Source organism: Scyliorhinus canicula, chromosome 1 (genome assembly GCF_902713615.1).
Source record: "Scyliorhinus canicula chromosome 1, sScyCan1.1, whole genome shotgun sequence".
Classification (NCBI taxonomy): Eukaryota; Metazoa; Chordata; class Chondrichthyes; order Carcharhiniformes; family Scyliorhinidae; genus Scyliorhinus; species Scyliorhinus canicula.
Window position 1 is genome coordinate 204,553,498 of NC_052146.1, and position 23,743 is coordinate 204,577,240.

General features: G+C 45.7%; 1 protein-coding gene across 1 annotated transcript in view; it reads right to left on the minus strand.

The window, feature by feature from the left end:
- Positions 1 to 5,046: 5,046 nt before the first annotated feature.
- tmx4 (thioredoxin-related transmembrane protein 4) overlaps positions 5,047 to 23,743 on the minus strand; it is a 72,016-nt gene continuing 53,319 nt past the window's right edge. Inside the window, exons 3-8 of the mRNA XM_038806352.1 lie at positions 18,898 to 18,943; positions 17,245 to 17,373; positions 15,919 to 15,964; positions 9,412 to 9,513; positions 6,729 to 6,792; positions 5,047 to 5,818 (exon numbers count right to left, since the gene is read on the minus strand). Of these exons, the coding sequence (XP_038662280.1) occupies positions 5,601 to 5,818; positions 6,729 to 6,792; positions 9,412 to 9,513; positions 15,919 to 15,964; positions 17,245 to 17,373; positions 18,898 to 18,943 (605 nt within the window). The 3' untranslated portion in view covers positions 5,047 to 5,600. The remainder of the gene's footprint in view (positions 5,819 to 6,728; positions 6,793 to 9,411; positions 9,514 to 15,918; positions 15,965 to 17,244; positions 17,374 to 18,897; positions 18,944 to 23,743) is intronic.

Genomic DNA, 23,743 nt, shown 5'->3' on the forward strand with positions numbered 1-23,743 from the left:
GCTATAGTGCAGAAAACGGGGCTAAGTGCAGCCTCAGCCCCATGTTCCTCTCTGGGGGCCCCTATTTAACCGGGGGTACGTTAAATAGCAGGGTGTTTACCGGTGCTGAGAGCGCCACGAAACACGCAGTTAAATACGCTTATTGTAGGACTTTGTTCCCATTTAATTAAATCGCACCCTAGTGTTAAACTTAAGTAACTAGGTCATAGGATTTGAGTGGGATAAAGTTGATGTAGTAATGGGAGGGGTCAGGTCTGTGGCGAGTTTTGGGGTCAGTTCTTACAGAGGCCGAGAGCTGAACAGCAGCTTTTTGCCAAATGCAATGAGGTTAAGCAACAGTCTGACACAGACAGAAGTATCTCGCTCTTCAAGCAGTCTTTCCAAGATATCTCTCAGTTTATTACCTTTATTTATATGTGGCTTTTGACCTGTGATGGGCTTTGCTTAGCAGTAACTATTAAGAATTATTTAACTGTTCAGTGTAAGCTATTTCCTTTATGATAACACTGTGTTAATAATAGTTTGTTTAGATATATCATATCCCTGTTTTCGCGTGGATCACTCCTGGAGTGAAACACCCTTTCCTCACAGTTTTACAAATTAAAAAAAAATATGGGGGTTTGTGTCAGGAACCCTGGCAAACACTGGGGTCTGCTCCGGGTTTGTAATTTTGGCAAGTCACGTGATAACCTCCTGGAATACATTTATTCACAGTTGGGAACCCTACTGCCCAGGTGGGTAAAATTGGTAACTAGAATCCATACCTTGCAGAAGGAGGCCACTTGGCCCATCAAGTCTATATCGACCCTCCGAAGTGCATCCTACTTAGGCCCACTCCCCTGCCCTATCCCCACAATCCCACCTAACCTGCACATCATTGGACATTCAGGGGCACATTTAGCATGGCTAATCCACCTAACCGGCACACCTTTTGGAAATATCCAATAGAACGGACAAAAGAAAAAGGGGGCAATTATTCTTTGGAATGACTATGTTCACTTATCCTATCAAGATGTATACAATGGTAGATCATTGCTGATTGAAATGAGGACGAATTTCTTAACTCAGAGGGTGATGAATCTTTGAAATTCTCTACCCAGAGGGTTGTGGGGGCTCAGTCATTGAGTATGTTCTAAGTAGAGGTCAATAGATTTCTAGATAGCCCAAGAGATACTGGTATAGTGCATGAAGATGGCATTAAGGTAGAAGATCAGCCATGATTCAGCTAAATTACAGAACGGCCCAAGGGGCTGAATGGCCCATCTCTCCTCCTATGTATTTGCTGTGTGTCAATGTGATTTAGTGAGAGTTAAGACACAGACAGCAGAGTTTAGGATGACTTCAAGTTTACAGAGGGTAGGATATGGGAGGCCAGCAGGATAAGACACGAGAGCAGAATTAGGCCACTCGGCCCATCGAGTCTGCTCCGCCATTCAATCATATTTTCTCATCCCCATTCTCCTGCCTTCTCCCCAGATCCCCTTATTAATCAAGAACGTATCTAGCTCTGTCTTAAAGCCACTCAGTGATTTGGCCGCCACAGCCTTCTGGGGCAAAGAGTTCCACAGATTCACCACCCTCCGGCTGAAGAAATTCCTCCTCATCTCTGTTTTAAAGGATCGCCCCTTTAGTCTGAGACGGTGTCCTCTGGTTCTAGTTTTTCCTACAAGTGGAAACATCCTTTCCAGTCAAATCCGGGGGTAAGAAGGGCACAAAAAAAGAGTTTCAACAGATGAGCTGAGATGGGGCAAAGTCAGATAAATCAGATGGCTCGCACAAATTATGCTTTAATGCACTGAGCATTAAATTGGCAAGACGATTCAAGGGTCAGGAGGTCATGGGCCACAGTGGGTAGCATCCCTGCCTCTGAGCTAGAAGCTCCGGGTTAGAGTCCCACCCCAGGACCTGATGGCCAAGGAAGATGCATCCATAACGCGGCCAAACAGGTTGAGTGTCAACCTGCAAAATCCTTTCAAATGCCTCCATCTCTAGAAGTAAGAGCAGGAGAGATTCCTGCTCATCATTGGATAGGTACTTGGATTAGGGTAGAATAAGGGAGTGTAGGTTAACTTCTTAAGGGCAGCACGGTAGCATTGTGGATAGCACAATTGCTTCACAGCTCCAGGGTCCCAAGTTCGATTTCGACTTGGGTCACTGTCTGTGTGGAGTCTGCACATCCTCCCCGTGACTGCGTGGGTTTCCTCCGGGTACTCCGGTTTCCTCCCACAGTCCAAAGATGTGCAGGTTGGGTGGATTGGCCATGACAAATTGTCCAAAATTCTATGATTAACCTAGGACAAAAGTTCGGCGCAACATCGTGGGCCGAAGGGCCTGTTCTGTGCTGTATTTCTCTATCTATCTCTATCCACGTTTGACATGGAGTGCTGTCCCTCAAGCTATAAACCCCTGGGGACAGACTAGCATCCTGTTCCGGAAATTACCAGCTATGGAAACAGAAACGTAACTGTGCATTACGAGTTGCGGGAGGAGAATTGGAATGGAATTCAACGATAAGTCGAACAAAGCGGTATAAAAGGCATGCTTTTATTGCATCTTCTGTTAACAAACCAATAGGTTTATAAACAATTGCATTGTAAAAATTGTATTTTCCTCCAACCCGCCCCCCCCCCCCAAATAAACATAAAATCGCCGTGCCACGGTGAACACATTCTTTCTGCCTGTGAACAAGCTAATTGCGTCATGTAAAGCTGAAGTGAAAACACTGTGGAATTAACATTTTGGCCCATACCACATCCATTTTGCCCGACTTGCTTTTAGCTAAACTGCTTTTAGCTTTCAAGTATATTCCTCAACTGACATCGCACAGCACATAGCGCGTGCGCGAGGTGGGGGGGGGGAAGAGAAGAGAAGAGGAGCTGTAATAGCCGAAAATCTTTAAAATATAGGGGTGCTACCAGTTGTGGTCATAGTGTGGAGACACATGCAAGTTTTCACAAGCCTCTGCCTCAACTTGTAAACAAAGCCAGCCAAACTATGGGCTAAACAATAAATACAAAATAAAGCAGGTACTTCTGCATCCATTTTACAAAAAAGATACATCTCCAATGTCATTCTCATATTACAAAAGGTCAATTTTAAAATACAGCCTTCCATAACCCCGTAATAATACAAATACAGAAAAGAAATATTCTTTACAAAAATAGTGCAAAATTTTGCACTGCAGGCCCAATTTTCTAATGAGAGGATACTGAACGGTTTTGTACAAATGGCAAAATTTGAGTTAAATCGGTTAGAAATGCATCTTTCTTTAGTCATGCAAGAATTGCCAATATATTGCTTGTACTATTTAAAAGTGAACAGTTTCAGAACAGTAATTACATTTTAAATCTCATGAACAATGACTCCCTGTTCCTCGAGAATTATAAATCCATCCTCCACACACCCAATAATCTTTTGAACTTCCAAATTCCAGTTGTAAGCATTATACTACAGTGTACTACCAATTTTAAAAAGAAAATTTATATTTAAATGGAAGCTGTTGAAATCAAAAACACAGCGTCCAGTCTTGTGGAGAACTGAATCCCTCAGGTACAGAAGGTTAGATTTTGTTTGTAAGCAACACATTAAACTAAATTTCAAGCTGCAATGGATCCCTGATGAGATTAGAACTGAATGAAGTTGGGAGGATCACACTTTGTGTGGAGACAGGATAAACCCAGTCAATCCAGGTTAATTACTGTACATGTATATAATTGCCACGGACCGACACATGAAGGGGCATTGACGTGTTGGCTTAATTCCGGGAATATGCTGTTGCCAAGAATACGTGGCCTCAGACAGAAATCTGTGTAGCCACAGATATTACAGGGCATCGATGATCAGCAATATAGTCACACAAGTGGCAAGGGTGGTCGGACCGAATTCCTCTCCCACTATTAAGGCAAGGCAAATAACCCTTTTGTTAAAAGGGTTGGGGCGGGAGGGAGAGTGGGTCCAAATGCATTCATACATCTTGGTTGACAGCAATTTTCACCTTCCTGTCAGCTGCAGTTTAAAGGTATTGTGTATTTTTTGAATGATTGAAGCCGTAGGTGACTGCACAGAGTTACCAAGCCCTGCACTGCCTCAGTTCCTACACAGGTGGGAACGACATTCCCGTCATGACGATAGTATCCCATTACTCCTTTTTTTAAAACCACAAGTTCTAATCATTCCACTGCCTTTATTGTAAATCCTACTGTTTTAGTTTGATTTAGCATGTGTACTGAAATGAAAATGAAAAATGAAAATCGCTTTATTGTCACGAGTAGACTTCAATGAAGTTACTGTGAAAAGCCCCTAGTCGCCACATTCCGGCGCCTGTCCGGGGAGGCTGGTACGGGAATCGAACCGTGCTGCTGGCCTGCTTTAAAAGCCAGCGATTTAGCTGAGTGAGCTAAACCAGCCCCTACTGACACGCTGGGCGGGATTCCCCGACCCCCCCCGCCGGGTCAGAGAATCGCCAGGGGGTGGCGTGAATCCCACCCCCGCCGGCTGCCGAATTCTCCAGCGCCGGGGATTTGGCGGGGGTGGGAATCGCGCCGGTCGGCTGCCGCTGGCAGGGCCCCCTCCCCTGGTGATTCTCCAGCCCGCGATGGGCCGAGTGGCCGCCCATTTTCAGCCAGTCCTGCCAGCGTATGTTACGCCAGGTATTTGCCGGCGGGAGCTGGCTGCGCGGGCGGCCTCCGGGGTCCTGGGAGGGGTGAAGGGGGGGCACGGGGGAATCTGGCCCAGGGAGGTGCCCCCACGATGGCCTGGCCCGCGATCGGGGCCCACAGATCCGCGGAAGGCCTGTGCCGTGGGGGCACTCTATTCTTCTGCGCCGGCCGCTGTGGTCCTCTGCAATGGCCAACGCGGAGATGAACCCCCCTGCGCATGCGCTGGGATGACGCCAGCACACGCTGGTGCTCCCGCGCATGTGCCAACTCGTGCTGGCCGGCGGAGGCCCTTCGGCGCCGGTTGGCGTGGCGCCAAGCCCCTTCCCCGCCGGCCGGCGCAGCGCAAACCACTCCGGGGCAGGCCTAGCCCCTGAAGGTGCCGAAGATTCCGCACCTTTGGGGCGGCCCACGCCGGAGTGGTTCATGCCATGCCTCGGCGCCGGGACCCCCCGCCGCCCCCCCGCCGGGTAGGGGTGCAGAGTTACGTTGCTGGAAGCTGAAAACCTGACTGAAGCTAGAATTCCTATTAAAACATGCACCTCAAGAGGGTGTACAGAAAGGCCAGGCTGTATCCACCTGGCCAAGGTCATGGTGTAATGTTGGCAGGCCATGTTATTTGTTTTAACAATATCCTCTGCTCACAGAAATATATTCGGCGGCTTTAGTGTTGCACTGTTGCCCTTTTAAAAAAAGTACAAAATGTGGAACATTCATTAACCTATAAAAAGCATTTCAAAAAAGGCTACAGGCAGAACCTGTATATTATAGTCAATTAACATTTGATCAAGATTGTCATAGCCAATAAATCCATAACTGTAGGGAAAAAAAAGAACCCAAACAAACCAAGTTTCTAAGTCCAAAAAGGTGGGGACAGAAAGTCCGCAGAAGCACAATTCTTTGGTCCAAGTCCTGCTAGTGGTATTTGTTTCTAAAACGGAGCGTTTAGCAGTCTTCGCTTATTATTCGTTTTCTGAGCCCTCCGTCTGTCTCGCTGTCCGAGGGCTGCTGATCATCCTCGAAAGCAGATTCGTCCCCCGAGACCTTGTCGCTCAAACCATTCCGTTCATCCTCGGCTCCTGACCCAAGTGACTCCTGGTCTGGAGCATCCAGCTCTCTCTTCTCCAGTTCCTCTGAGTCATCATCTTCCCTTTCAATAATCTCTGTTAATTTAGAAAGTGGAGGTTAAAGGTTACACCCCCCACAAGATGCGGTCAGTGAAACGCTCAATTGTCGGATAATCGCCGGTGACCCACCTACCCCTTACCCCCACCCTCCGCAGGCTAATAATTTAGGCTAATAATGGCCGGGCTCTGAACCCAGCTCCAAATCAGTACTTGCTCCTTTTAAGTTCCTTCGATTGTATAGCGTGAAAATACTTTATTAAATACAACTTTGGCTTCCCTATGGAAAAGGGCGTGGCTCCTGCTCAACTCATTGGTGTGAACACTCGAGGCAGAGACATGCACTTAAACTCAGTGCATTACAAGTGTTTCCAAACCACACTGGAGAAAGAATCAGCTACAGGAAACAATGATTGCAAAGGGCATACGTTTGGATGCAGGCAACAAATATCAAAATTGTACACACATTCCTTTAAAAAAAAACTTATATAGAATTTGATACTCTTCTCCAGTTATTGGGGTAGCAGTATGGATGTCAGAACATGCCTCAACACTTCATTGGGAATGGGGTGATCAATCAACTCAAGTTCCAATTGCAATGCAGCAAGTTCTGCTGGAACAAACATCGTGACATTCACACCCGACTGCTGACACTCCTATTAAATATCGAGAAAATGAGAGAAGGAAGATGTTTGCGTTGTAATTACGTCTGGCTGTGGGCAAGGTTCTTATGTGACCCGTAAAATTTTCACATGAACTGTGCTTCCAAATGTGTTGCAAAACACAGGAGACAAATTTGCTGAATTAGTAAGTGCGCATATTCCTATTCGACACTGCTGCATGTCAAAACAAGCCAATGTACTGAATGATACACCTATCTAGTGGAGTTACAAAGTAACTGTATAACATATGAGCAAGTGAGGGTCTAGTTAAATTATGTGCTTCTTACCTGTCACCTGGTATTTCTGCTGCCGTTTCGTTGGACATATGCAGTCAGCAACTAGGACCAGAACCTGAAAAGAAGATAATAAATTGATACGGAGTATGAAACTTTACTGGTATATATTCCAATCGTTCTGGGCCCCTGTGCTAGTGTGCGGTCAATTCCAGCCCCACTTGACTTGGAGTTGCAACACGGTTGATATTAACTTTTAATTTAAAATACCCGAGGTGTTCTGCTGCCCAACATCTACAATCACCAGGTTTGTAAATTAAAACACAATTTAACAGTAACTTTTAATTAAATAAGCAACAAATACCACTGGTTCACTCTTATCTGATCTTTCTTATAGAATTTACTGTGCAGAAGGAGACCATTCGGCCCATCGAGTCTGCACCAGCTCTTGGAAAGAGCATCCTACCCAAGGTCAACACCTCCACCCTATCCCCATAACTCAGTAACCCCGCCCAACACGAAGGGCAATTTTGGACACTAAAGGCAATTTATCATGGCCAATCCACCTAACCTGCACATCTTTGGACTGTGGGAGGAAACCCGAGCACCCGGAGGAAACCCACGCAGACACGGGGAGGAGCTCCCCTTTAACTCGCCCCAACCATTGGACACACACATGCGAAAGAGGGATGTAAAATAATGATGAAAGTGAAAGGATAGGAGTCTTTCTTTCAGATAGACATCTTCAGTTAGTTTCTTCCTCAGTCTAGACTTTCAGATGGATGTTCTCTTCTTTCAGCTTGTAATGGTTTTCACTGTAGACACACCAAAATATCAGGCATTCGAGAGAGCAAGAGAGGGAGACAGCTTTTGCTTACAAGTCTAGAAGCTTCCGCCTCTTTTAAAATTCATTTACGGGATGTGGCGTCGCTGGTGAGGCCAGCATTTATTGCCCATCCCTAGGTGCCCTTCAGAAGGTGGTGGTGAGCTGCCTTCTTGAGCACCTGCAGTCCCTCAAGGTGTAAGTACACCCACTGTGCTGTTAGGAAGAGAGTTCCAGGATGTTGCCCCAGCGACAGTGAAGGAATGGCGATATATTTCCAAGTCAGGGTGGGGAGGACTTGGAGGGGAACCTCCAGGTGGTGGGGTTCCTAGGTATATGCTGCTCTTGTCCTTCTAAGTGTGCGCTAAACCAGAGAGAAACTTCACAGGGTGCAAAAAAGTGACTAAATGTATTGAATAGTGATGGGGAACTCTTGTGCAAAACAAAACCCATCACAAATGAACTTCAAAAATTCTCAGTTAAATTCTGCTCGTCATCCCACTAAACAAAATCATACAAGAGAGATGTAGTGGCAAGCAACTACCCAACACGCAAGTTCGACACTGAGCAACAGGAGATGCTGGGGCAGGTGACCAAAAGTTGCTCAAAACAGAGGGTCTTAGTGGAGCCAGAGGGTTGTGAGTGACTTGGAGAGGAACCTCCAGGTGGTGGGATTCCCAGGTATCTGCTGCTCTTGTCCTTCTAGATGGTAATAATAATCTGTATTATTGTCACAAGTAGGCTTACATTGACACTGCAACGAAGTTACTGTGAAAAAGCCCCTAGTCACCACACTCCAACCCTGTTCGTGTACACCGAGGGAGAATTCAGAATGTCCAATTCACCTAACAACGCTTCTTTCAGGAGGAAACCGGAACCCCCGGAGGAAACCCACGTAGACATGGGGAGAACGTGCAGACTCTGCACAGACAGTGGCGCAAGCCGGGAATCGATCCCGTGCCCTGGCGCGGTGAGCAACAGTGCTAACCATTGTGCTACCATGGACTGGTCTCAGTAATCCAGCAGGGTAGCGGCAGGGAATCCAGAGATTTTGCAAGAATTGCATCAATCTCACTCACAAGGCCAGCAGCAAAGGATTTTCGATGTACAGTTTGGTGTCCTGATTGCTCATTTTCAGTGAAGCTGCCTTCACACCTACCTGGAGTAATAATTTAAATCAGTGCATGATTCAAGCCACAAAAGGGCTGTCCTGCATGATTCAAGCCACAAAAGGGCTGTCCTGCTGGAAGTTGTGCGCAAGTATTACTACTTTACATGTGTAAAAAGCTGCATGGTCGTATGATCACCAGCCGCACCGATGCAAAGAATTACATAATTCTTTCACAATCATGGGACATGCCAAAGTGCTTACAGTTCATGAGGTTAAGTGGTGACACCAACAACATTGGAAATGTCAGTGTCAACCATGCACAGCAGGATCCCAGGAACCATAATGCGACAATGATCCGTCAATCTGTGTTTTGGTTTTCACCAAATCCCACTTTCAGGGCAGACAAAGTGCTACACACAAGAAAGGATGATGATAAAAGAGCCCGTCATAAAGTCTGCTTGGATGGGTAAGAAGTAGCGATGATAGAAGAAAGGGATGCTAAGACGACGCAGCAGCCAAATAGGATTTGAACATGCTAGAGGTTCAGAGCAAACATGTTTGGAAAAAGAAATGTTCGTCAGAACTAACTCCCGACATGAAGCTTTGTTCAATTCCTTTGCCCAACAAATATCCTTCGACTAAATAAAAGTTGCATTTCAAGTTATATGCCACTTCGATTCTACAGCAGAATTGATCGGGATAGCTAACCTCAAATCAATTATCCCCAACCCCTCAAACAAATGACTGCGATCTATTCATGGCTTGGCTCACATTCGAGCATTGCAAGGTGTGCATGGACTTACCAGACCAAGGAGGAGACCTGCCAAAAGAGTAACCACAGCAAAGATTATGTAGGAACCCCAGGCTGGAATCCCCAGCGTTTCAGTCAAGTAGTTGTGCATTTGCTGTAAACCAAAAGGAAATATTTTACATTTACAAATTAATCGGAAATTGACACTTGCAACCTGGTTCGCCGTTGCATATAAAAGGAGGGAAAAAAGCATTACATTATGATGGAAACATATTAAATAAGATAACTAAGAATGATCTTCCCAATATCAGTACGTTGTATGTGGCAGCTGTGAAACAAGCCTTTCGCTTACACCTGCATTTTTCAATAGGTGTCCAATTAGTAAACACCACCCCAAATGTCAGTTTTCCATGCAATAAACTGCAACTTCAAGATAACCCCTCCAGCTTCGAAGAATCCTCCTACTCTTAATTTCTATGTTACACAACGTGTGCAGCAACAGAAACAGGTCTTCTAGTCTTTTCCCTCTCACGTGTTTATCGAACTTGCGCTTAAATGCATCTATGCTAGGAGACTCAAACGCTCTGTGGCAGAGAGCGCTGCATTCCAACTCCCTTCTGGGGGTAAAGACGTTGCTCCTGAATTCACTACTGGATACATTAGCCTTCCAGGCAAGAGAAAGAAAATCTGCACACACATGCCCAGAGGAACGTTAGTTTTTTTAAAGGCATAAAGAGCACTCTACAATAAAAATCCAGTAATCATTGAGTTACTGAATACCTCATAAGAACATAAGAACTAGGAGCAGGAGTAGGCCATCTGGCCCCTCGAGCCTGCTCCGCCATTCAATGAGATCATGGCTGATCTTTTGTGGACTCAGCTCCACTTTCCGGCCTGAACACCATAACCCTTAATCCCTTTATTCTTCAAAAAACTATCTATCTTTACCTAAAAACATTTAATGAAGGAGCCTCAACTGCTTCACTGGGCAGGGAATTCCATAGAGTCACAACCCTTTGGGTGAAGAAGTTCCTCCTAAACTCAGTCCTAAATCTACTTCCCCTTATTTTGAGCCTATGCCCCCTGGTTCTGCTTTCACCCGCCAGTGGAAACAACCTACCCGCATCTATCCTATCTATTCCCTTCATAATTTTATATGTTTCTATAAGATCCCCCCTCATCCTTCTAAATTCCAACGAGTACAGTCCCAGTCAACTCAACCTCTCCTCGTAATCCAACCCCTTCAGCTCTGGGATTAACCGAGTGAATCTCCTCTGCACACCCTCCAGCACCAGTACGTTCTTTCTCAAGTAGGGAGACCAAAACTGAACACAATACTCCAGGTGTGGCCTCACTAAGACCTCATACAATTGCAGCATAATCTCCCTAGTCTTAACAGCCATAATAGATTGCAGCAAGGGACTACAAGATGACGTAAAATGTACTTTTTATTAGGTGGATTGGCCACACTAAATTGCCCCTTAATTGGAAAAAATAACTGGGTAATCTCAATTTATTTTTAAAATAAATAAATAAATGTGTGATCTGCTTGAGGGAGTAATGCTGGCCGAGGCATAGAGAGGTGCTTTCATTTTCCCCGAGGGGTGCCTTGGGTCTTTACCATTTAAAACAGGGTTAGGGCGAGACCTTAGTTCAACATATCAACTGGAGAATGGAGCCTCTGACAATGCAGAACATTAGTACTAAATCTAATATCGTTGAGAACTTTGTCCTAATTTCCTGTGTGGAGAGGTAGGGTAGAGGCTGCCTGAGTAGTGCGGTCTAAATCTAGAGGTGTGTTGCAATAGTTACCTTCATATTAATGTGGCACTGATAGCTCCTGGCGCTAGTTTCACCTCCTCCCCCCCGTCCCAGAACAGCCTGCTGTACTATGCCATGATTCGGAAGTTCAAAAAAAGTAATGAAAGGGAGACAGCACTTTCAGAAAGGTGGGTTGAATCAAGAAGAGCTGTCTGTGCTTCTTTTCATGCACAAATTACATTTAAATGGATTTGCATTGTCCATATGCACAGTTCAACCACATGCTCACTTTTTGAAAATTAAAAATCCATGCTATCTATCGATGGATCTTTATGAGAACCAATTCAGAATCATGCCAGGATATGCTTGTTCACCCTCATCGTTTGAGACAGAGCGCTTGTGTAATCTGAACGGCACTGATTTAAATAATGCGTTTGTTTTGATACAAAACATTAAATTAACGACTCGCTTAAGAGATTAAAGAGGCTCAGAGAGATGGGGCGGGATTCTCCCTACCCGGTGGGGCGGGGGGTCCCGGCGTAGCGGAGTGGCGCCAGCCATTCCGCACCTTTAGGGGCCAAGCCCTCACATTGAGGGGCTAGGCCTGTGCCAGAGTTGTTGGCACCACGCCAACTGTCGCCAAAACCGGCAGCAACAGCCTTTGACGTCCGCCGCCCGGGCTGGCCGAAAGGCCTTCGCCGGTTCGCGCATGCGCCGGTGCGTCAGCTGCCGCTGATGTCACCACCGCATGAGCGCTGGGGGATTCTCTTCCGCCTCCGCCATGGTGGGGGCCGTGGCAGCGGCGGAAGCAAACGAGTGCCCCCACGGCACTGGCCCGCCCGCCGATCGGTGGGCCCCGATCGCGGGCCTGGCCACCGTGGGGCCCCCCCCCGGGGTCCGATCGCCCCGCCCCCCCCCCCCAGGACCCCGCTCACGCCGCTGATACCAGAGGTGGTTCAAACCACGGCGGCGTGAGAGGCCTCTCAGCGGCGGGACTTCGGCCCATCGCGGGCCGGAGAATCGCCGCAGGGGCCTCGCCAATCAACGGGGCGTGATTCCCTCCCCCGCCAATTCCTGGGTGGCGGAGAATTCCGGCCACGGCGGGGGCGGGATTTACTCCGGCCCCGGGCAATTCTTCGACCCTGCGGGGGGTCGGAGAATTTTGCCCATGGTGTGCATGTTGCAGCAGATCCCTGTGCGGTTTTGTTCCAATGCAGCTAAGCTCACACGTGTCCGAAATTCTATCCAGACGGTCCAGCATTTGAAAGGATGTTGTGAAAGTCAAAGAGTGACTGGACATTCTCAGCAGGCCGGCTGCATTTGCGGAGAGAGAACAGTTACGTTTTGAGTCCGTTATGACTGTTCTGCGGAGCTAAGGAGAGGGAGAAATGTGGTGGACTACGTACTGGAGAAGAATGGGTGGAGCAGCTGGAACAGAGGTGGTGGTCAGTGACGGGTGGGAGCCAGCAAAGATTTCTCCCCCTCTTTAGCTCTGAAGAGCCATACGGTCCCGAAACATGAACTCTGTTTCTCCCTCCACAGATGCTGTCAGACTTGCTGAGATTTTGCGGCATTTTCAGTTTTGATTTCAGATTTCCATCATCCACAGTATTTTTTCTTTTATAAACTGGACATAGTTCCATCAATCAAAATGTTGCGTTAAACTTTTCTTTAATTAAAGCCCAGAAACAAAAGCAAGGCTCAGGTTGAGGGTAGCCCCTGTAATGTTAATACACAAACCCCCCCCCCACACACTCCGCTGTGAAAGAGGCTCTGGCACACAAGTAGCCTATACCCAGGGTCAGTACAAGGTAATCCTCATTCGTTCCTCTATCAGATTCATGCCATATTATGAGGGGCGCATTAGTTACCAACAAAAAGGTCTCAGAATCCAAACCATGATATCTTGCCCCTGTTTAACCTTCCAGCACATTTTCTACTTGGCTGCAGGTGCCGTAAGAAAATGGGAGAAGACCATTCAGCCCCTTGAGCCTGTTCTGCCATTCAAGATCATGGCTGATCTGCATCTCAACTCCACTCCACCCATCTTCGCTCCATATCCACTCCCAAACCCTACATCAGCATAGAAAAAAAATACCATCAAGATCAAGGGAGATAGATCACTTGGTTGCATGGTGTACCAAAAATAACTTCTCTCTAAAATGTCAGCAGAATCAAGGAACCAATCATCGACTTCAGGAAGAGCAGCACAACCACCCCCCTCACACCTTGCCTATATCAATGGCTCCGAAGTAGAGATGGTCAACAGCTTCCTGGGGGTCAACATCATCAACAGTCTGTCCTGGTCCACTCACGTGGTACAACAGTCAAGCAAGCCCAACAACGCCTCTACTTCCTAAGGAAGCTAAAGGAAGTCAGCATGTCTGCACCGACTCTCAAACATCTGCAGATGTGCCATCGAAAGTATCCTATCCGGCTGCATCACACAAGCTTGCCGTCCTCCCATTGATTCTGTCTACACCTCCCGCTGCCTCAGAAAGGCAGACTGCATTGTCAGCGACCCCTCCCACCCAGGCTTTGCCCTCTTCCCTCTGAAGAACCGCACATCCAGATATAGGAACAGTTTCTTCCCCACAGCTACAAGACTCCTCAACAACGCTCCCTCAGACTGATCAGTTCCCTGTGAGAACACTATTCATGAAGCCCTATGCTGCTCATGTATTTGCTTTGTTTGGCCCTTGTTCCACACTGTAACCAATCATTATTTGCCGATTATTAATTTTGTCCACTGTGTACGAACTGTGTACATTGCCTTGGCTGCAGAAAAGAAAAATACTTTTCACTGCACTTCGGTACATGTGACAATAAATCAATCAATCAATTTAAAATCATCAAGTGAGCCGACGCACAGCCTTTGTGTGAATATCCACCCGAACTGAAACAGAGGCGGAGGAAATGGTAAGGAAGTGTCTTTAAAAAATATATATGTGACGGAGAACAGGAAGTGCTGGAAATGCGCAGCAGGTTGCGAGAGCGGTAAGAAAGAGCGTCAAGTAAGGGGTGCACCCAACGCTCCAACGAGAGTTGGAACGGTTGTGTCGGAAAGGAGGTACAGTGTGATGCAGTGATGGAAAGAGGGGGGGGGTCTCAATCGGTTCAATTCCAAGGTTCAGAAGGTTACATGGGTAATTCCATTAAAAGATCCCATCAGTCATCGAACAGATTCGATAAGGTGGATACAGGGAAACTATTTCCTCTGGTGGACGGCTGCATGCAAGGCCCCAATGGTAAAATTAAAGCCAGATCAATAGGAGTGAAATCAGAATGCACACCATTACCGCCATCACCCCCACAACACAAGATGGTGGAAATCTCCCTCACATCTTTGTAATGCTGAGGATGCAACAATCTTTGAAATGTTCAAGTCTGACATTTACAGATTTTCTTTCATTGGGTAAAAGTATATGGGGGAAAAGGCATGAACTAACAGAATGACTGAACAATCACCAAAGGTCTGAATGGTCTTGTCTGGTTCCTTAATGTTAGCAAAACATTATTGCTCCAATTCCGAATAGCTCTCCTTCATTCGCTGCCGAATTCAATTAAAAATAACATTAGAAAATACCATTTGCTACGGTGATTAAGGGTTCGAGAAGTGCCTGCTCCAGAGAACTGCTACCAATTTCACGCATCAATTCATCCCAATGAGATCGGTGACAGTGGATTTCACAAATCACCAGCCAGCACAGAACAGATTGAAAACAAAGGGGTGAGTGGATTCTCAAAGAAAACAATTCACAAAGTCAAAACCTTTGGACATTAGAATATCATTTCCATCGATGATAGCCGTCCCATTAGAAACCAGACAATGTGTACAAAGAACAAAGAAAAGTACAGCACAGGAGCAGGCCCTTCAGCCCTCCAAACCTGTGCTGACCATGCTGCCTGTCAAAACTAAAATCTTCTACACTTCCGGGGTCCGTATCCCTCTAATCCCATCCTATTCATGTATTTGTCAAGATGCCCCTTAACGTCACTATCGTCCCTGCTTCCACCACCTCCTCCGGCAGATAGTTCCAGTCACCCACTACCCTCTGTGTAAAAAACTTGACTCGTACATCTCCTCTAAACCTTGCCCCTCGTACCTTAAACCTATGCTCCCTAGTAATTGACCCCTCTACCCTGAGAAAAGGTCTCTGACTATCCACTCTCTATGCCCCTCATAATTTTGTAGACCTCTATCAGGTCGCCCCTCAACCTCTATCGTTCCAGCGAGAGCAAGCAGAGTTTATTCAACCTCTCCTCATAGCTAATGCCCTCCATACCAGGCAACATCCTGGTAAATCTCTTCTGCACCCTCTCCAAAAACTCCACATCCTTCTGGTACTTTGGCAAATGTAAATTTGCATAATTATTTTACAGCAAGTGAATTGCATTTGATCAACGGTTAACGGATTGATTCATTTCGGTGCTACTTTTTAAGTTCTATTTATGCATAAGTGCCTGCATCTCTGTGCTGCAGCAGGGACCGGTTTAGCTCAGAGCCAGGCCAACAGAGCGGGTTCAATTCCCTTGCAGGCTGACGTTATTCCTGAAGGCCTTCTCAACCCTGCTCTTCGCCTGAGGTGTGGTGACCTTCAGGTTAAATCACCGCCAGTCAGCTCTCCCCCTCAGAGGAGAGTCATCTCGGACTACAGCAACTTTACTTGTACTTACTACATGCTGCTCCTCTCACAGGTAAACTTTATTCGTCAAGATTTTTAACATCACTTGTAACATTCTCTACAAACAATTTTTTTTTTTTTTTTTTTTTTTTTTAAACTTGGTCTTCACTTACTCTAATCCAGACCGAGAGCCGGAAAAGACCAGCCATCCCAGACATTCTAAAAAGAAAGATCGGAAAAATAAAAGGAACAAATTAATCGACGGGAATAAGTCGCCCGCAGTCCGTTATCAGGCGCACTACAAACTAAGCTGGTCAACACATGCGATGAAACCTTGTTGTCAACAGGGCGATGGCAGAGGCACGATGGGCTGAATTACCTCTTCCTGTGCTATGATTCTAATCCAAAAAAGGGCGGTCTGGTGGGAGGATTCTCTGCCAAAAGCGTGGAGATGTGAAAACGGAAAGATGGACTCACATTTATAATTGTTTGTTCGCCATCTCAAGGCTCCAGAATCAATGAAGCAATTCAGTGTACTGAGTGTTGTAATATAGGGCCATGGTAGCCAATTTGTGCACAGCAAGCTCCCACAAACAGCAATCTGATTTTCTTTTCAATTTTATTTTGTATTGAATTTAGAGTATCCGATTATTTTCTTTTTTCAATTAAGGGGCAATTTAACGTGGCCAATCCACCTAACCTGCACACCTTTGGGTTGTGGGGGTGAAACCCATGCAGACATGGGGAGAATGTACAAACTCCACACGGACAGTGACCCAGGGCCGGGATTCGAACCTGGGTCCTCAGCGCCGCAGTCTTAGTATGAACCACTGCGCCATATGCCTCTGCGCCTCTTTTCAATTCATACGTGGAATGGGACTGCCGCTGGCAAAGCCAGCATTCGCTGCTCTTCAAAGGGGGTATTGAGCCTTAAGGCTTCACAGTCCATCTGGTATAGGAAAGCCCACAGAACTATAAATGACAAAACGTCCAAGTATGTACGGTGATGCTTAAGGAATTAAACGTTGAGCCGTTTCCCCACCCACCCCCAAACTCATCTTCAAATTAGACCCACCAAACCTTGGTTTAAAATGTTTCGTATAAGCAGCAGCACCTCGCAAAAGTGCAGTACTCCCTTCAGTACTGCATTGGAGTGTTGTTAACTTTTGTGCTCAACTCACTGGAATGGGACTTGAACCCATCAACCTTTTGATTCAAGAGGCGAGGGTGCTGCCCATTGAGCGAGAAAGACTATCAAGGCTTCGAGCCTCACCAGACTATACTAATCTCAGCTGGTGGTGCAATGGGGCACACTATAATAGACCGGAATGTTCTTGGATTCATGGATGGAGGGAAGGAAATCATAATGGCTGACACACACATGGCTGCTCTGGGAATGATCTGGTACATTCGATTGCTTCGTGTTCAGAACAAAGATAGGTGCCAATAACAAATCAAATTAACTGGTTATTTCTACGAGAAAGAAATAAAGTAATTACATAATGGAAGATGGAGACTTCCAGCCACTGATCGATTCTACAGCTTCCCACTTCTTCTCTTTAATGAAACTCTGGAAATCTTCGTGCATCCTTGCTCCATGATATTTCCGAAAAACACCTTCTTTGGCACTGACAAGAGGGAGATGAAACGTGACAAAATAACCATATGAACAGCAGGTTGTAACTTGGCCCCAGCTCAGCAAATTGACACAATACAATCAAGCAATTTACAGTCACCCAGAAAATCACAAATAAACCACGAGGTGTACGGAGCTCGATGATCGTAGCACAAATACTGCTTCCTGAAACAATGAATAATGTAGTGACCACTCGGAACTAACAACAGAAATGTTAACGTTACATTCACTGAGTTATCTTTCTTTCAGGTAAATAAAGGTGCTGAACAACATCAGGGTGAATGAAGGAACAGAGTAGAGCCACTGCTCACTCCAGTCACTCCCCCATGACTTCAACACGCATGTACACACACCTGCATAAACTGCCAGAACACACAAGCACCCCCAAAACACACATGCGCTCCCAAAAACGCACATGCGCCCCCAAAACACACTCCAAAAAAAAACCCCGCGCCCCCAAAACAGCCCCCTCATGCCCATGCGCTCCCAAAATCCCCCTACAGCCCAAAACACACACCACATCCCTACACAGACACCGAATTCCAAAAACACGCACAAGCAGGAGGACCACTTTTTAAAGCTTGCCTTAGCCAGTCTCAGCTGCTTTACACATTGGCTCTAACACAAGGTCTGTGTTTATCTAAATGGGCAGCACAAGCACGATGTATAAATACCATATGGTGAGATGCAATATCGTCAAAATCTACAATAAAGTTCTCAATTGGTGGCCTTGAACCCCAAGTTCAGTAAACACACCCCCGCTTCATCTGTCTGGGTTTTACATTTCCCATATTGATCATCTCTACAGCTCCTCAGTGAATTGTTACTCAAAGCATCTACAGCACAGAAACAAGCCATTCAGCCCATGCAGTCTATACTTGCACTTACGCTCCACGTTAGCCTCGTGGTTTCCCTCTCCATCTCACCCTATCCATACTTACCACTATTCCTTTCTCCACTCAAGGGCTTACCCAGCTCCCCTCAAGTGCATCTATGTGAAATGCCTCAGTCGCTCCTAGTGTTGGGTGTTCCACAGTCCCCCCCCATTCGGTGGATAATGAAGTTTCTTCTGAAATCCTTATTGGATTTATTTTAGTGATGCTCTTATATTTATGGCGTCGAGGCTTGGCCCACCCCTACAAAAGTGCAAGCATTTTCTCCACAAGCGACCCGATAGAATAGTTTCATGACCTTAAAGACCTCTAAGACTGGATATGACTATACCATAGACCACAATGAGTGGAATAAACTGCCCCTGCCTAGGTTGGAACAGTCACGAGGACAAGTGGTGTTAATTCCTTAACCCAGGTTGTTGGGGAACATGAGGCCAGAGATGCAAAGACAATGATTTTCTTTTTTCCGTCCTTATGATCTAAGAGTCCTGCTTAAGCTTTGTATGTTTAGTAAATAAATCAACACCTGATAAATGTTGTATAGCGTGTAGATTTTGCTTTAATAAATCCGATTTTCATGGGCACATTGCATGAACAGGCACGATGGTACGCTCTGTACTTACTGGTAAATGGTTGGCAAAGTGGTGACAAAGAAACGGCCGCTCAAACCTAAGGGAAGATTGCGAGGAAAAAAAATAAGTTTCGGCACAGCATTCCATTCCCGTGTCTTAATAAGTACAACAATTATTCATTTAAAGTGATTAGCAAAAGAAACAAAATGTGGCGTGAGAAAACAAAACTTTTTCACTCAATGTGTGGTTGGGGTCTGGAAGTGAGGTGGAGGCAGGTTCAATCGAGACACTCCAGAGGGCATTAGATGATTGCTTTAATAGAAACAATGCACATGGGGGACAGGATAAAAGACAGGGGGACGGCACTAAACCACGATGTTCGTTTGGAGAGAATGTGAGGACGTGATGGGCCGAATGTCTGCTTTATGCGCCGTAACACATGTGATTTCAGAGAAGGCAATAACGAGATTCTTTAATAAGTGCATCTTGTGCCATGTGGATCCTTTAATGAGTCGTGAGATTAGTGTATATATTTTCGAGCAATGCAATAGGCACTTAGGACAGTGGCTTGAGATACCGAAGCTGCAAAGCAAGCTCTACTGCCAATGCCTTGCAGTCCAGTCGCAGCTCTTATCTAAACGGTTGCTATGAAAGCCATTGAGTGCTCTCTGCCCTCAATCACAGGTTTACTTTATATGACAAGTTCCAGTATCAGGGGGAAGAAAGCACGCCGGGTTTGTAACTAAAGTCACAGGAATGCAATTACATCAATGCCACATGGAAAGGTTACAGTAAGATGGTGTGCAATTCGATTCTGAATGCAGTCAGATCACAGGATTAATCCCCTTCTTTATTGACCACAAAATCTTTGCCGGTTGGATTAAGGCAGGACAATGGGGCACTTCCAGTAAAGCACAAATATCAGTTTCATATTTCTGCTGTGCACTGTGATTAACCGCCAAGGAAACCTGCGCAAAATAAACAGATGACGAATGGGCAGACCAATCGTCTCTGATTGTGACAGAGGACATTCTGCGTGTGGAACACTAGGTGGCGCAACTCTACAGGGAAGGAGCAGTGTTGTCAATCAGCTGTGGCTCACTTACGATCACTTACTGACTGCAGAAGTCGTGCCTTCCACTAGAGTGGAGGGGGAGCAAAACTAATTGTCCGAAGCTCCCTCAACACTGACAGCTTTGATCAAACAATCAAACACTTGGGCCGCAATTCTCCGGCCGCACACCAGCGGTGGGATTTTCTGGTCACGTGTGTTTCCAGGCAACCAGAGAATCCAGTCGGCAGCAAAGTCGCCGCCGAGAAACACGCGCTGAGAGGCCGGAGAATCCTGCCCTTCATATCTCTTTCAATCTGAATAGTAAAATACAGTAACACAAACAACATGTGCAATTAACTGGGGTGGCAGATTGCTCTATAGCCTGATCCTTCGCTCAAAGCTCAGTCAATACCTGAGATTTTGTAACGTGGCTCCTCCTACACGTTAAAAGTTTTATTTCTGAACAGCACTTACAGTTCGCAATCATTAATGTGTGTTCCTTTCAATGTAAAATCCAATTCAAGTACAAATTTAAACGGCATTAGCATTTCTGCATAACCTCTCTTCCAAAGGCTGGCTGTTAATTTAAGGATCTTCACCAACAAAAACATATGGATGAGCTTCCCAACCAAAGGATGAACAGGAAACCACCTCATATTTTCCTCCCTATAATTGTGATTGCTTGTCTGCTAATTATTGTGTTTTGAGGTCAATAACATGAAAGAAATCGGATGTGTGTATTTTGACAAAAGTAAATCTGACGTCGCTTGCAAGGCCAGCTTTTATTACCCATCCATAGATGCCGTTGCGAAGCTGATAGTGAGCCGCCCTCATGAGCCGCTCTGTTGCCGTTGATACACCCACGGTTCTTTTAGGGCCAGGATCTTGGCCCAGCAACAATGGAAGAACAGCTGAAATACGACTGAAGAACATTGTGAGGGGGGGGGGGTTTCCTCATCCAGCCAGACCCATCTTCTTCCACAAATAATACCAACAAGGACAAATCAACGAGCAACTCTGTGTCGAGTGCCGTTTGTGGAACGTTAGCATTTCGCGGAATGTGGGCCAGTGTTTGTTAGCCATCCCTAATTGCCGTTGAAAAGGTGGTGGTGAGCTACATTCTTGAACTCCTGCAAGTCCACGTGGTGTAGTTATATCAATAATGCAGTTTGGGAGAGTTCCAGGATTTAGGCCCAGTGACAGTGAAGGAATGGCGATATAGTTCCAAGTCAGGAGGGCGAGTGCTTGGAAAGGAGACCTGCAGGTGGTGGTGGTTCCACGCATCCGGTGCCCTTCACTTTCTTGGCGGTAGAGGTCACATGATTGGAAGGTGCTGTCGAAGGAGCCTTAGGGAATTGCTTACAATTCAAACTGGCTGTGAGTATTTGAACAACATAACAGAGTACAATGCAAAATAATCATTTGGCTGCGGAGTTCTTTAGTGCTTCTTCAGAGGGTGTATCAATGTAAAGTCGCCATCCTCCCAGATGACCATAAGCTGCTTCCCTCTTGAGGGCGAGAGCTGACTGGTCACCACACCTCAAGTGAGGGGTAATGGTTTATGGTTTATGACTATGATTTAGTGGCCATTACTGAAACATGGTTAAAGGATGGTCACGACTGGGAGTTAAATATCCGAGGGTATCAAACTATTCGGAAGGACAGAGTGGATGGTAAGGGAGGTGGTGTTGCTCTGTTATTTAAGGATGACATCCGGGCAATAGTAAGGGATGACATCGGTGCTATGGAGGATAAGGTTGAATCCATTTGGGTGGAAATCAGGAATAGTAAGGCGAAAAAGTCACTGATAGGAGTAGTCTATCGGCCACCAAATAGTAACGTTATGGTGGGGCAGGCAATAAACAAAGAAATAACTGATGCATGTAGAAATGGTACAGCAGTTATCATGGGGGATTTTACTCTACATGTCGATTGGTTTAACCAGGTCGGTCAAGGCAACCTTGAGGAGGAGTTTATAGAATGTATCCGCAATAGTTTCCTAGAACAGTATGTAATGGAACCTACGAGGGAACAAGCAGTCCTAGATCTTGTCCTGTGTAATGAGACAGGATTGATTCATGATCTCATAGTTAGGGATCCTCTCGGAAGGAGCGATCACAATATGGTGGAATTTAAAATACAGATGGAGGGTGAGAAAGTAAAATCAAATACTAGTGTTTTGTGTTTAAACAAAGGAGATTACAAGGGGATGAGAGAAGAACTAGCTAAGGTAGACTGGGAGCTAAGACTTTATGGTGGAACAGTTGAGGAACAGTGGAGAACCTTCCAAGCGATTTTTCACAGTGCTCAGCAAAGGTTTATACCAACAAAAAGGAAGGACGGAAGAAAGAGGGAAAATCGACCGTGGATATCTAAGGAAATAAGGGAGAGTATCAAATTGAAGGAAAAAGCATATAAAGTGGCAAAGAGTGCTGGGAGATTAGAGGACTGGGAAATCTTTAGGGGGCAACAGAAAGCTACTAAAAAAGCTATAAAGAAGAGTAAGATAGAGTATGAGAGTAAACTTGCTCAGAATATAAAAACAGACAGTAAAAGTTTTTACAAATATAAAAGACAAAAAAGAGTGGCTAAGGTAAATATTGGTCCTTTAGAGGATGAGAAGGGAGTTTTAATAATGGGAAATGAGGAAATGGCTGAGGAACTGAACAGGTTTTTTGGGTCGGTCTTCACAGTGGAAGACACAAATAACATGCCAGCGACTGATAGAAATGAGGCTATGACAGGTGAGGACCTTGAGAGGATTGTTATCACTAAGGAGGGAGTGATGGGCAAGCTAATGGGGCTAAAGGTAGACAAGTCTCCTGGCCCTGATGGAATGCATCCCAGAGTGCTAAAAGAGATGGCTAGGGAAATTGTAGATGCACTAGTGATAATTTACCGAAATTCACTAGACTCTGGGGTGGTCCCGGTGGATTGGAAAATAGCAAACGTGACGCCACTGTTTAAAAAAGGAGGTAGGCAGAAAGCAGGAAATTATAGGCCAGTGAGTTTAACTTCGGTAATAGGGAAGATGCTGGAATCTATCATCAAGGAAGAAATTGCGAGGCATCTGGATAGAAATTGTCCCATTGGGCAGACGCAGCATGGGTTCGTTAAAGGCAGGTCATGCCTAACTAATTTAGTGGAATTTTTTGAGGACATTACCAGTGCAGTAGATAACGGGGAGCCGATGGATGTGGTATATCTGGATTTCCAGAAAGCCTTTGACAAGGTGCCACACAAAAGGTTGCTGCATAAGATAAAGATGCATGGCATTAAGGGTAAAGTAGTAGCATGGATAGAGGATTGGTTAATTAATAGAAAGCAAAGAGTTGGGATAAATGGGTGTTTCTCTGGTTGGCAATCAGTAGCTAGTGGTGTCCCTCAGGGATCCGTGTTGGGCCCACAATTGTTCACAATTTACATTGATGATTTGGAGTTGGGGACCAAGGGCAATGTGTCCAAGTTTGGAGATGACATTAAGATGAGTGGTAAAGCGAAAAGTGCAGAGGATACTGGAAGTCTGCAGAGGGATTTGGATAGGTTAAGTGAATGGGCTCGGGTCTGGCAGATGGAATACAATGTTGACAAATGTGAGGTTATCCATTTTGGTAGGAATAACAGCAAACGGGATTATTATTTAAACGATAAAATATTAAAGCATGCCGCTGTTCAGAGAGACTTGGGTGTGCTAGTGCATGAGTCACAGAAGGTTGGTTTACAAGTGCAACAGGTGATTAAGAAGGCAAATGGAATTTTGTCCTTCATTGCTAGAGGGATGGAGTTTAAGACTAGGGAGGTTATGTTGCAATTGTATAAGGTGTTAGTGCGGCCACACCTGGA